Consider the following 14348-nt stretch of genomic DNA (forward strand, 5'->3'; position numbering starts at 1 on the left):
ATATATCAAGCAGATACGTTTCGGGAGCATCCAATGGAAGAGGCGACAGCTTTGTGCACGTTCCCTTGACGGGGCTTACCGAATATCTCCTCGCGGTGTACTAAGACCCTGTGTGCACACACATGTATACACATGTAATTTATACGAAGGTACACCTACGCAGATCTAAACGAGTTTTTGTGCAGTTTTTATAACTCTGTGGATCTATATTTTTTAAGACACGTGGTTTCGCCTGCTGTATTACTGGCCGTTGAATCGGTATAAATGTGTGCCCACTGAAGACTAAGGACGAGGCACAAATGTACGGATGTCAGTGGTGTATGTAAAGAATCGCAAAGGACGTGAAAAATGGTATTTCTCTGCTACATACAACTGCGTATCATATTCTCTCTACTGCCTACATCCTTTTTCCTTTTTAATTACTGTCAAACATTGATTTGACTTTTAATAAAAAAAATCGAAAATTAAAATAAAAATTTAACTTACAGGAAATATTTATTTCCCATAAATTTCCCATCGTATCTGAAAAATAATTTTTTTGGCCACAAATATTATATTCGAGAAAAAAAAGCCGTCTGATTTGATATCGAGTTGTACTACTGAAAAATTCTTTAACTCGATGTTGGGTTATTGAAATATAAATACATGATCTTTGATCGTCAATGTATAAAAAATGTGATTGATATTTATATAATATATAATATATTTTTTAGAAATCATTTAATTTTTTATTTTACTAACAATTTTTATTATTTTTTTAGGTATTTCTGTAAACGTTGAAACGTTTGAAAAACGATTCTGACAATCGAAACTAATCATTTCATCTCATCTTTTCTTCAAAAAGTTTATTTTCACTGCATTATTTCGGAAAGCGGATAAGAAGATTAATATGGAGAATATTTTTCGCTTAAATAATGAAAGAAAAATGTCGAGAAATGATGGGTGTTTATTCTTACGAAGCCAAAAGTTAATCGTCGATTTACTTTTCTCAATTTTATTTCTTCTTAATAACTCAGGTAACTAAACGTTAGCAGTATTGGCAGATTGACAGCAAATCTGCTCACAGATTCGCTATCAAGTTTGATCAAATTTGCTGTCAATCTGTCAGTATTGCTAACATTTTGCTTACTACAAATATAATTCGTTCACATAAGTGCAACTTAAAAAAGAAATCAATTGCTCGTGTATATAATCTGACTTTTCTTCTCCAGATACAGTGCCTGAACATACCACCCTTCCTTAGATCCACGCAAAACTCCTTCCCAATGGTAGTTCCACCGCTTCACATCAGTGGTCGAGCGCACACAAATGCCCACACGCTCAACGTCGCACGTGTATGCGATTGTATACACACACGGATTAACGCAGGTAGAGTTACCGAAGTGAGCATACGACTCCTCGAGTGGATCCTCGAGTTACTACTAGACTTACTTGACCTAAATGAAGCAAACATACCGGCGCGTTTAATCAAAAGTCTATCCGCCTGACGAGTCTCGGCTTATAAGAGATTCGGTTACTCAATGTCGCAATGATATCATTTATTACCTTACATCGACGTTACCGAATAATACGATCTTCTTAGCGCGTATTTTAGCTGATCGGGTGTACAGTTACAGGTTGCGGCATCAAGATCTTTGCGGTTGCGTTAAAACACGCGAGGGATGACACGGTCATTTGTGTCTGAAGCTTAATTTAAATTTAAATTGAATTTAATTCCAAAAAAGTAACAAGGACTTCAACAATCTACGGAAAATATAGAATTAAGTATAATTGACAGTTTTTCCGTGAAATTAAATTTGTAATTTTTGATATCAGAGTTGATTTAAAAAGTTCGGAGTTTTAATTTTTCCCCGATAAATGACAATTTATATTAATTATTTTTTCGAAATATAACCAGACTTAAATATTTATTCTAAAAATTAGAAAATGTTTAATTGATTTCTTTTAAATACATCAAATGTTTATCATCATGCGATGCGACGTTTAATTATTCACTTCTGCTGCTCCTCGTTATTTTGTTTGATAATAGCGAAATTAATTATTCTTTGAAACAATATCGGCATTGCGTGCCGCAGATAAATATAGCACGGAGATTTAACTCGTCCAGCGGAAATTTTCTATCCGGTTTTAATTTCACTGAGGAAACATTAACTCTCGAGAGAATTTCAAATTGAACAGAAAGCCGTCTCTTTTTTTCTTTCAGATATACTTTTTAGTTCACGTGGCGCTTTTGAAATTTTCATTGGTATGTAATATCGCGGTCCATTCCGCCGTACGTGCGCGTTACACTTTATCTATAATCCGCATAGTAATGCGAATACCGGCTCCGATGAGAGTGGAGTGGAAAATCTAGAGATGCAATATCGCAGGGCGGGGACGGCCCTCGATTGGTATAAAATCTAGCGCCTCGAAGGTGCGAAACATCCAGTCATTCAGCGAGCACCGAGATACCAACGGCCGTGATCATCATGCCTTACAAAGTAATATTCTACATCTAGTTGCTTAATATTGCTTCTTAATTTGCTAAAAGTTGCAACGACAGCCAGAACGTTAACATGCCGACTTTTCTAACGTTAACTTATGCGAAAAATGTTTCTATCATTTATACAAGTTTAAATTTTAAAAACTTTAATAATCTACAGCGAATAATTAAATAGAAATAACTGAAATTCTCTCGAAATTAAATTAATAATTGGTTATTATCACAGAAAAATTCTACAGAAATTAGTAACTTATTACAAAGTTGATAAACTAATAAGCTACATTTTGCACAAATTAATTAGTTTTTTACATTTTTTACGGAAATATTTTACATACTTTGGTAATGTTATTCCGTGTAATTAATGTGAGGGAATCTCTAAAGATTTTACTGCATTTTGTTGTGTACAGTCGATGTACTTGTTGCGACGTCTGATTCGGTTCACTGATATTAGAGCAGAAACCGTATTTCAGTTAATCACGTAACACGCCAATGACATTTGATATTTCCTTCCTGATGCACAGATTATCGGCTATTTCGTCGCCTTACTGGCTGTCGCCCGTGCCGGGATCATTGGCTCCGGTGCAGCTGCAGTAGCCGTCACGCAGCAGCCAGCTGCAACGGTAATCAGAGCCGAAAACTACGACTCCCATCCTCGGTATAGCTTCGGTTATGGCGTGGCAGATAGTCTCACTGGTACGTACTTGTTATAATTCGTACATATTACAGACCGTTCAATTGTAACGTGCAATTTGCACGTTATTCAAGATTGTCTAAAATAGAACGCGACGTTTTTTTTTGAAAAGATATTCAAATATTTTACGTAAAATTGTTAATGGCTGTGGAAATTGAAAACTGCAATCCACGATAGCGCCCAATCGAATCGTCGATGGGACAAACGTCTGGAAGGAGTTCGTAATTAGAGAACCTTAATGACTTCGTAATTAAGAGAAAGTTAAGTCAAAACGAATTACCAAATTCCGAAGAATGAGTTCCCGTCGATACCTCTTAATTCAGCTATTTGTTGTATTTGTCCGGGTTTCTATCGAGTTAGAATTCAGGAACTCCGCTCGGGAACTTAAATTAAAACACCGTCGGGACAATAAACGGGAATCCTCGAAAAGGCGGAAGCTTCGTGTATTGCAAACCCTTTTCGCAGGCGACAACAAGGCGCAGGAGGAAATTCGCAACGGCGACGTGGTCGAGGGCAGTTACAGTCTGATCGAGCCCGACGGTGTCCGGCGCGTCGTCTCCTACGCGGCCGATCCTGTCAACGGTTTCAACGCGATCGTGCAGCGGGACCGCGGCGTCACGTTGAAAACTGCCGCGGTCGCGGCTGCACATCCTGTCGTGGCGCCGTCCGTGCTCGCCGCGCCGGCTGCAATTCGCCCGCAGGTTCGTAATCCAGTTACTTCAGAGCGCTTTTTCCCTCGGTCCATTAGTCTTCGCGAAGTAGATCTATCGCAGGATTCTTTTACTCAATCAATCCCGAGTTGATTTTTCTCCCGGCGAGAAATCGTCAAAGAAAAACGTGCCGGGAGGTCCTGCACGCTACATTGAGCGCTTGAGAGTTGTCTCAAAGTGCTCGGCGCATGTATATTATTTGATTACGCAGACGGTCTTCCTGGGCGCGCCTCTGGCGAGGCAGCCGCTCATCTCGGGGTCCACGTTGGCCGCCACGAACGTCGTCGCCGCGAACTCGGGACTGCTGGGCGTGAGAGTGGGCCTGGGGCTCGGATCGGGATCTCTCTACGGCACGCAGACTGTCGTCGCGGACGGCTACGGCAGCGGCGGTGTCGTGAAAATTCATTAAGCGGCATCAGATCGACGCAACTGAAAATACTTTCTGTCTGACCATACGCATCCCGATCTCCTTACGCATCTCCCGCACCACTTTAGCCGTTTAAGAAAATGTACCCGAAATCTAGATAATGCATAAAAAGAAACACGAGATATTTGTACGCGAAATAAAGGTCTTCGGTAAAATATTGCTTTTGGATTTTTAATCGGGATAGAATAGAGTAAGCGAATTTACTGCGAAACGCGACAAACTGAATGCAGTGAAATGTATTAGCACTGAGCCTCGGCGCACAATGTCGCGCGAAGAGCGTCTCGAGTGATCGATGAATGACGGCTTGATGAGACGAAATGGAGTTGACATCGACGAGAGAATGCGAAGAAAGAGGATCGGCCGTGGGGGGAAGCTTTAGGAGAAATCACCGTTAATGGCGCGACCAAAGGATTTCCGGGCGTTCCGCGGGCTTTTTACGGGTTCGCCCGAGCGTTCGCGCTCAGACGAATCAAGATTCCTCAGCTTTTCAACGGCAGACGTGCTGCGGTCGGCTAGCGTCGGCTCTTAGTTGCTTTTTTCCGTCGCCATCCATCTTTCGTCGTCGGTCCGCGCCCTCCGCGTCTATCATTTCTAAGCCCGGTTCCGTCAGCGCGTCCGCATTTCACCTCGTTAAACGGTTATTTTTTCGACCGTAACACGTTAGACCACTCTGGCGTCTAAGCGTCGGCCTAATCCCCGCTGGCGATCTGAAATCGGCCCAACGATGATAAATTATTCGGCAGAAATCCCGATAGCTTCACTAGGATTCGCCTGAACGCACATTTCTTCGACATATATTTTTCCCGTTCGGCTACGAAAGCATTTTTTATCGGTGCACTTTTTTTCTTTCTCACATTCCTTCACGCGTCGATTATCTTATAAAATCCAAAAAAAAAGAGAAATTTTTAAAAAAATTTTCTTTTAATTCTTTAATTTTTTTCTCCTTTTTTTCGCATTTAAATATAAATGCGATTTAGATGAAAACACATTCTCTTTCTCCCTTCATCGTCGAGCGGTTGAGCTTTACGGAAGCGTGTTCCATGAGAATGTAACGCCGTGTAATATATTCTATTGGAGGTGATAGAACTTGGGTTTATATTCTATCAACATGAATCGCGTCAATGTAATTTCCAATATCGCGCAATGCTATCCGGCGAGGCTTAAACATGCACATGGCAATTTAGGTGTATAGTAGCGCAATACTATACCGCGATACGAAGGGCGCATCAAGCACGAAGTCATACATAAGTAAATATGTACGGACTGATGTAGAGGCGTAGAACTAACAAGCGGTATCGATTAATCCGGGTGTCTTTATATATATTGCGATGTCGTCTCTTCGAAATTAATTATAGTAATCTGAAATGCAAAATCTCTCGATTCCCGATATTATTATAATTTTAATCACCGCATTTTTCCGGATTAATCGCAAATGCTAATTTCGGTGCGCCGATTTGTCAGGGAAGTCGAAGGCGCGCTCGCGTTACAAAGCGAGCCTTAACATCGTGAAATTGGGACGAACGATGAAATTTTATATCGCGAGGAATATTATACGCGCTGCAACAGTTCTTAACGTCATCTGATTAACGCTATCGAAAGGACGTGAAACTTGGCGGGAATCGGGAAGTTGTGGTAAATCCGGTACTTCGTGAAACTTCGAACTTTGGAGAAACCCCAAACATCTGGAAATATATACTAACCGTAGTTCGGGAAGTTGTAACAAAGAACATTCAAACAGTCTGATATCGCCAACTGTGTTCCCATATTGTATATATGTACATCATATAATTTTTACGAAATTTTTATGAAATCACTGCATAATTTGCGGTCAATTTTTTCCTTAAAATTTAATTAGAAAATTTAATTAAATTACAAAGTCCTCCCGCCTCAATCCGGAATGATACCGTACATACACTTATAAATTTTCAGATAACAGCTTGCTTCAGTTTAACAGCCCTGCGCGCTAATTCGAAAGATTTTTGAAGCTCGCCGGCACTATCGGTCGCCGGAGTGTTTCCACTTTGTCGACCGTGTGGCATATTCTCGTGGAATCTTCCGAAGCGAAAGTTCCGAGTTTCTCAAGTGTTTCGGTTTCTGCGAAATCTCGAAAACTTGGCTCGCGCGAACTTACGGTTATTATTCGCCGAGAGGCCCGATGAGACGTGCACGCGCGCGTCCCAGCTTGCTCGAGGATTCCCCACTCGCATTCCCGGCGTGACTAATAAAGCCACAACATACTTGATTTGTAATTCGCCACGAACGTGCGTATCCACCGGAGAAAGAGAGGGGCGGAAACGGGGCAACCGAGCGCGGTAATCGCGCTCAGATTGCGAGTCCGAGGCAAAGGCGACGGCGGTGCACTCGACGGTTAGTTCGGCTTTTAAAGGGTGGGAAGGATACAATATTTCAGAGTGGCGACAAGGAGCAAGCCTGTTCGCCACTGGCAAATTAATTAAATTCCTACAAGCTGCCTAGAAAGGCCAAGAGGCAGACGGGGAGGGGAAAGGCCGACGCGGGGAGGAGGAGAAACGATGGTCGGCGAAGCGCGGGCGAGAGTCCTGTGTTCCGCCCCGTGGGAATATTGTAATTAAGATATGCACTTCCACCCTCCATTTTCCCCGTGCGCGGCCTCGCGCGCAACCCCCCTCGGACCGCGCATCCGTGATTTACGCTTTGCAGGACGCGCGGCGTTGTCTGTTTCGACCGCGTCTAAATTGCATCCCATTATGGAGACGCCGCGCCGTCAGCCGACCGTTTCTTCCGGATCTTCAGAGTTATTATGCCATGATGAAATACCGGATTCAGCACGCGTTCCGTCGAGAATAGTTTCGAGTGAATCGTTTCGTGACTCGCTCTGCGTGCGAGACAAACAGGGCGGAGAAAGCTTGCGAACTTTCGCCCCGCCGCGACACGCCTATGAATGATCGATATATTTCAACTCTTAGTTCGAAGCTTGTTTTCAATAAATTAGAGAAATAATATTGCATAATGTATACACCGTTGCAATAGAGTCGCATAATTAATTTCATAATAATAACAATTTTATGAGCAATCGATAATTATTCACCGCTCATTTCGCTCCATGTCAATTTGATTACACATTAAAGAAATAGCATTATGCAATATATATATTGTTGCAAAAAGGGCTTACATAATTATATTTTGTAATAATAACCATTTTATAAACAATCGATAATTATTTATCGTTTATTTCGCTCCGCGTCGATTTGATTGTGCATTCAAGAAATAATATGTTATTATTAAAAGGGACTTACGTAATTCATGCTTCTACAATAATAATAGTTTTACGAACAATCGATAGCTGTTCGCCGCTTATTTCGCTCCGTGTCAAAGTTTGTCGCGCTTTGCGGTGTGCCGGAAGTTCGACATGCTTCGGTTCTCCAATCATGATCCATGCATCGATCGAAATTAATTGTGTGATGACGACACGACGCACAAGCTTGTTGTACGCTTCGAGATGGTTCCATGATGCGAGCTCGATCTCCTCACCATTCTTTGTGTACGACAGGATTCCACGGTAGCCGCGACCATGGAAAGCGTTTCCGCCATAATTTTCGGTTTGATCCTGATGTTACCGTTGCTCGTACATCTGCAGATGTTTGTCGTACGTGATCAAGATTAATTGATGATCGTAAATTGCACCTACGAATTGTTTTCTAAGGGCGGTAATGATTTATTGCGGCGGGAGTATGTAGGTTAAACGCCGGGGAAAACAAATCTTTGCGGGCGCGTAAGAGGAGACAATGTGTGTAAAAAAGGAAACTGATTAAAAAAGCGTCACGTGCATTAATCACCTTGCCGTCTCTTTTATAATATCGCAGCTGAAGGGGAAGCGCGCAAAAGAACAAACCCCCGCGCCGTCTCGTTTCGCTCACCCGCGAGAAATTCCTCAATCTTTTTCTCGTAATTACTTATTCCGTTGCGATTCGCAAATGGTATTAATTAAGTATCGAAATTTGCAGGCGCATCCTTGGAAGTTACTCGCGACGCTGCGAAGCTACTTGACGGAGAGCTCGCGCGACGTCCGATGCGGCGAGCGCAAGCTAGTGCAGTATTACCCCAAGTTACCAGACCTGTTAAATTCCAATTCCGAGTCGAGGATGGTGGTGTGTCCGCCGCGGGCTATTTTCTCGTCACCCGCCGTGCCACGTGTCGCGTTCGTCGACCAGCGGCTCGTTAGAAAAACGATACCGCTGGCGCGACACTCATCCTCCTTCGTGGAGACGCGGATCGAGCTACCGGTGGTGGATATTACGTGCAATTACAATTCTTACCGCTACAAGACCTTCGAGGATAGCCTGAGGCGGCAGTACGGCGCTAATTATCCCCCGGGCGCAGTGGTGCTTAATTATATCCAATTAAATACGCCGGACTCGAGAACCGGAGTGGAAGACGACGCCAGCGATGATCTGCTGGATCTCTTCGACGGAAACGACGCCTGCACGTACTCGTCGGTGTCCACGAAGTTGGAAACGGAATACCTGAATCTGTTGGATCATTTCATATTGAAGCAGCATGGGAGAGCTCTGACCGCGGGCAAGTTTACCGAGACGCTCTCGCCGGATGAAAGAAATCTCCAAGTGACGTCGCACGCCGGTACATGGAGCCAATCCACCCTGAGAAGTTCGGTCGCTCAAGAAAAGGAATCTGGGTCATCCAGCAATCAGCGTTCTACAAAAGGTGCGAAACACAATCAAACGATTCTCGATTATTGTAATTTTAATTATTATTCGGCAGTTCGTAGAAAGTAATGTACAATTTGCGAAAAATATCTTTCTCCGTTAAAGTCCTCGATTTTTACAGCTTTAATTTTTATTAGACAATAATGTCTAATATGCACAAAATATCTTTTTCCATCAATGTTATTGACTTTAATAATTTATACGTTTACGAAAAATTTGCAAAAAGGATGTCTACCGAAAGTTTCGAGAAATTTCAGCACGAGATGCATTTATAATTCGATCGGTAGACCAAATATTTAAAATGCATCGGGACGGAAGATGAACACGGGCTTATCTTTGCTCCATGGTTCGCCGTATACCGGCTTGCGTATACCAAGATAACCCAATTTTCGAGATAATAATCGGGCGCGTGGTCCTCCCGAATATTGTTAACACGCGTCGAGCTATTCCTCCGCGCCGCCTTACATTCTCGTCATTACCGCGGCGCGTCACGTCGTCGCCTGAATACTAATAGACGGGGGCGTGCAGCGAGGGGCTGAGCGTGCATTTGGCTCGTCATTCGAGGAATCGTCATCGTCCTCGCTCTGAATAGGGATCGGTAATGGATAGGAGGGCCGCCCCCTCCGGCAGGATAGCTGCCGCAGGATAGCTCTCTAGGAATCGCGTCTATTTATTGATCGCCTCGGTGCATCGGAGAATATTCAATCTGTCTCTCAGGACACTGCGATCCACGGCGGCGCGTCACTTTCTTGTTGTAAACGCAACAACTCGAATAGATTTAGCTAAGACAGTGCTAAGACTACTTTATCCCTTGCAAATCGTAAGTAGCCTTCGATGTCGCGTTACTTATTAACGCCTTACTGATTGAGCCGCACGAACTTGTCGCGCAGTTTGTTTTAAATAGCAATCGTCTATTTTATTAATGGTCCACTTTGACAGATCGAAAATACATCAATCAAATGCAAGAGCTCTCCAAGAATATAGTATATATTTCCGTTTTAAATAATGAATACTACAGAAAAATATCTCCACCGAGGAAAAGTCGGATCCGAGAAAATAATTTGTATTCAGAGACATTTCCAATATATAGCGCCGTATTTCCTCGTCAGAATTCAGCGGCATATAGTGGATTCTCAGGCTTATTGCTCGGGTGTTGTACGCAAGAGGATAATGATCTCAACCTGTCTAGGTATTGAATGCAGCCAAGGCGGCGGCGCAAATAGACGACCGAACAGCTCGCAGAGAGTGCTTAGGCGACGCTGAGGGAGGCGTTCGATCGCCGGATAGGTAATCCCGGGCCGACCGGCTGTCCGAATCATGAAGCCAGGAGAAAACACACGGTAAGTTCGGGTGGCGGGGAGAGAGATAAAAGTATCGCGGTTCTGGCTGTGCTATTAGCTCTTACGTTAAGCCGGAAGTTCCAGGCCGGAAGCTCGGGGCCGCGCGCGGTCTCGTAAGAAAGAGCACGGTCAGCCGAGAGCCGGCGGAACGTAAGGACGAGATCTTTGAGGAGAACATGCAGGCGGATAAAGGGGGGGGGGAGGGCTAGTAGAAAAGAGAATTTATGGAGATCCACTCTTGAAAACGCCGTCGGGGTTCGCTTAGCGCGAGAGCTCACGTCGGGATTCGATTAAAACGGGGGATAATTAACTAATCTTGCGAGAGACTTTGATTGGGCTAACTTTGGGAGCGCTTTTGACTTAGCCACATACGAGGATCCTCGGAGTAATTTTCCGCGACGGTTAAAGGACAGTCCCAGTCTGAGTTCTGATACGCTGTTTTAACCCGCGTTTTCTTCCTCGCGTTAATCGCGCTTAGAGTTAAGCAGCTTAAAACTAGAAAAAATACATATTGTTAAGTTTGAAATATCATTATGAAAACTCTCTTATATTCTAGAATAATTTAGGAATTTATATCTGTTTAATAAATGATCGGAATATCCATATTTTCTTGTCAGTGAACGGCGATACATAAATACAGCTTCTGTGAAAAAAATCTAATCGAACGGAAGGAGAAGTAAGCGAGTATCTCGAGCGCGCGATCTCAAATTCGACGTGGAACGAGGTCTGATCGGATTTCCGACAAAAAGGGGAAGACTCGGGGAAACATGCGGCAGGCGACAATAGGATTCCGCGACAAGTCGATTTGTCGTAGAGTCAAGTTCGCCGACACATCATTTGTAGCTGTTACACACCCTTGGCGCGCACACCCTCTGATGTCCATGCCGACATCCGAGCGATTCAATCACTTTAGAGGGGATTTTCGCCGCGATGAGGTGATAATAATGCGATGGTAATTCGAAGCCTCATCTTGCGTTCGTATTCAACATGTCTACTGGACACGTGCGGGATTCTCGGGAGTGAAATATTTCAAATGTATAATATTCCGCGACGCGTCTTACATGCGCTTTCATCTCGCGTTGTACCATTGGAATATTTTCTTGCTGCGCGGAAATGAAAAAAATAATCCATTATAGCTACCTATTTCTATTTATGCATATACGTGGCTGATTTATGATAATACAGATGTACGATGAGCAACGTTGACGTTAATATCAAGATTAAATCGTAAAAAAAATTCTAGGTTGTGGTGGAATAGCATGTAAAGTATTACGTCCATTTTCATCATCGTGCTCAAATTTATGATCATAATTCAAGCCGCAAAGAATATAAATTTTGGAGGAAATAAAAAGAAAGGTTTGAAGAAATTTTTAATTGAAAATAATAATTTTCGAATTAATTTTTGCACTTGAAAATATGTTATAAATATTGAATAATCGTTAAATAAATTTGGACACTAATCACAAAACTATATTGACTTAATCGTGCTACACAAATTATATCGCGTATTTTATTTGCAAATGAAAAAAAATGGAGCACACAATTATATTTATTTATTATACCGGTGTACCTCTCGAAAATTCTCAGTTAATGAAATATTGAAGTGACAAGAGTGCGGGTCAAACGGCAGCGGTAATAACTCGCGCATTTAATTTTTGTTTCTTGCAATATGTCATAAATGTTGAATAATTGTTAAATAATTTGGACAATAATAACAAAAGAATCATATTGACTTAGTCGTGCCACACAAATCATATCGCGTACCTTATTTGCAAATAAAAAAAAATGGTGCACACAAATGACGTTATATTTTTTTATTGTGCCGATGTACTTCTTGGAGATTCTCGGTTGATGACATATTGAACAAGTGCGGGTCAAACGGCGGTGGCGTCGAGTGTGCGGAAAGATCGATGGCTTCTTTAGAATCGAAAGAGAAGTCTATTGCCGGAGAGTGGCGTCAAATTGACTACGTCCCAGTCCGCCATTTATACGCGTCGCTAACTTATCGAACATAAAATCAGCACATAAAACTGAGAACGCGGCGGAAAAGAAGATAAACAATCTATATCTAATTTACTTCATTATTTTTACAGTATTTTACTTGTATTTTTTTACTTACTTCCATTTGTGCAGTGTATCTTCTTGCGCGGAGATTGCAAAGGGGAGAAGCAGCTTACTTTCTGTATATTTATGCACGAAATGTAAACAAACATTTCAGAAATATAATACGTCAAAACGCAGAACCGCTTGGCTAAAATAGGAAGCGCCCGACTGTTTAAAGACGGAAACGGTGGGTCGTTGGCCCCATCCGAGGAGTTGAAATCCGAGGGAACGAAAATGTCAACGTGCGACGTTTTAAGTTGACTACTTTTAGCCCCGACATTTATATTCATCGGTAACTTTGATTGTGCGCCGTAGGAATTGAAAATGGTCCCCGAAACGAAGCAGGACGGCAGTAAAACTTCCACGGGGACACTGAACGGGCAGAGAGGAGCGTAAGGGAGAGAAGGAGAAAGAGAGGGGTAGTGAAATAGGTAAATCCCATGGCGCTCCATCCCGCTCTGGCAGCGAGTCCGCCGGGGAGAGAGCCGGGCCCCTGTTATACCGGCGCTTTTATTTCCGAAGCATCGATCTCCATAAAGTTGCTGCCGCGAAATGAGTTCCTGCGGTCTTCCCAGAGTTGCCCTAAAGCGCTTTGCACCTGCGGAGATATCCAAAGAGTGCGCGCGCGTGTCTGTGCAGTCGCGTTTAATTAAAGAATGCGACTCGGCCGCCCGCGCCTAGACGCCTAAATAAATGTTGTCGTCATGTCGTATTTTTTTTAGAGCGAATGTATATATATTTGCATTGCAAATGATATAATTATTATTGGCGTCATATTAACTCCAACGAGAATATTTTCAGTCTTATCTAATTTCTCGATAATGTTGCAACGAAATTGCGAAATATTAGATTGCTATTCTATTTAAAGTGAGTGAACGTTTAATTTTGCAATAAATTTAAAACACCGTCAGAATAATTGTAAATCAAATATGGATTGATATAAATACTTGAGTCCTGCATAAATCCTTATTATAAGGTTAAGGTTCTAAAATTTGCATCAATATTTTAATTAAATTACTCTTTGCTAAAAACGTAGACAAAATTGTAATAATTTTGATTTCAATTTTATCGAAGCACATTTGCGTTCTGGATTTTAAATTCTTTTTTTTTTTAACAGATTCTTTCGTTGCAGAAAAACCTCAATACATATTGCAGTATGCGCTTGAAATCCTCTTTGAAAGTTTCTCCCACTTTTTTTTCCAAGAGAATCTTTTTTCAGCTTTAAAACATTTTTGCAGGTTCCAAAGCATCGCGTCGACAGGGTCTAGCAGACAAGATGGCTCTGTATATATTTTAGATTCGTGACCAAAACTGTACGCAGTCGAGTAATCCGAGGGAACGCGCTGACTCTCCTCTTCTTCTCTCTGTAAGTACGTCCTGTTAACACAGTATTTACGGGTCGTTTTTCGCTCTCCCGGGGCTAGTCAGCGCTAGCTAGCATCGGCTACGTATTTTCCTTCGTAAGGCGAATATTTCTCTCTAGTTGGTTTTTCTTCTTTCTCTTTCTTCTCTACTTCTGTGGCACACGCGCGTCGCTCCCTCGTCAACCTCGCCGTTCCGGTGCTTTTAATCGCCGGTGTCCTCTTAATCTTCTTCGTTTGCCTTCTTCTCGGGAGATTTATCCCTCGTGATTCGGAGCTTCCGATCGTTTCGTCGAAAGAGATGGACGTTAGAAACAGAATCGCGAAAAAGATCGAAAGGACGATACGAAGCGAGAAGCGTCGATTCGATCTGTTAAAGCATTTATGAGATTTAATATAGTGAAAGCGGGATAAAATGGTAAAAAGAAAACTCCATTAACTCGTCAGATAGAAAGATATCTTGAATAAGACATTTCTGCTTTATTCGATTTTATTCTATTATGCCCCGCGCGCTATCTTCTCGGTCCCTCT

General features: G+C 42.5%; 2 protein-coding genes across 2 annotated transcripts; both read left to right on the forward strand.

The window, feature by feature from the left end:
- The first annotated feature begins 1179 nt into the window (after nt 1–1179).
- LOC105671879 (larval cuticle protein A2B) lies at nt 1180–4467 on the forward strand. The gene is made up of 4 exons (XM_012366389.2): nt 1180–2480; nt 3004–3175; nt 3639–3874; nt 4095–4467. The coding sequence occupies exons 1-4, from the start codon at nt 2469–2471 to the stop codon at nt 4290–4292; spliced, it is 618 nt and encodes a 205-aa protein (XP_012221812.1). The 5' UTR covers nt 1180–2468; the 3' UTR covers nt 4293–4467.
- Nucleotides 4468–7330: 2863 nt separating this feature from the next.
- LOC105671875 (uncharacterized) lies at nt 7331–13400 on the forward strand. Its single transcript, XM_067353112.1, has 4 exons — nt 7331–7935; nt 8294–9011; nt 10203–10353; nt 10971–13400. The coding sequence occupies exons 1-3, from the start codon at nt 7861–7863 to the stop codon at nt 10274–10276; spliced, it is 867 nt and encodes a 288-aa protein (XP_067209213.1). The 5' UTR covers nt 7331–7860; the 3' UTR covers nt 10277–10353; nt 10971–13400.
- Nucleotides 13401–14348: the final 948 nt, after the last annotated feature.

The sequence above is a fragment of the Linepithema humile genome, chromosome 4 (genome assembly GCF_040581485.1).
Source record: "Linepithema humile isolate Giens D197 chromosome 4, Lhum_UNIL_v1.0, whole genome shotgun sequence".
NCBI classification, from domain to species: domain Eukaryota; kingdom Metazoa; phylum Arthropoda; class Insecta; order Hymenoptera; family Formicidae; genus Linepithema; species Linepithema humile.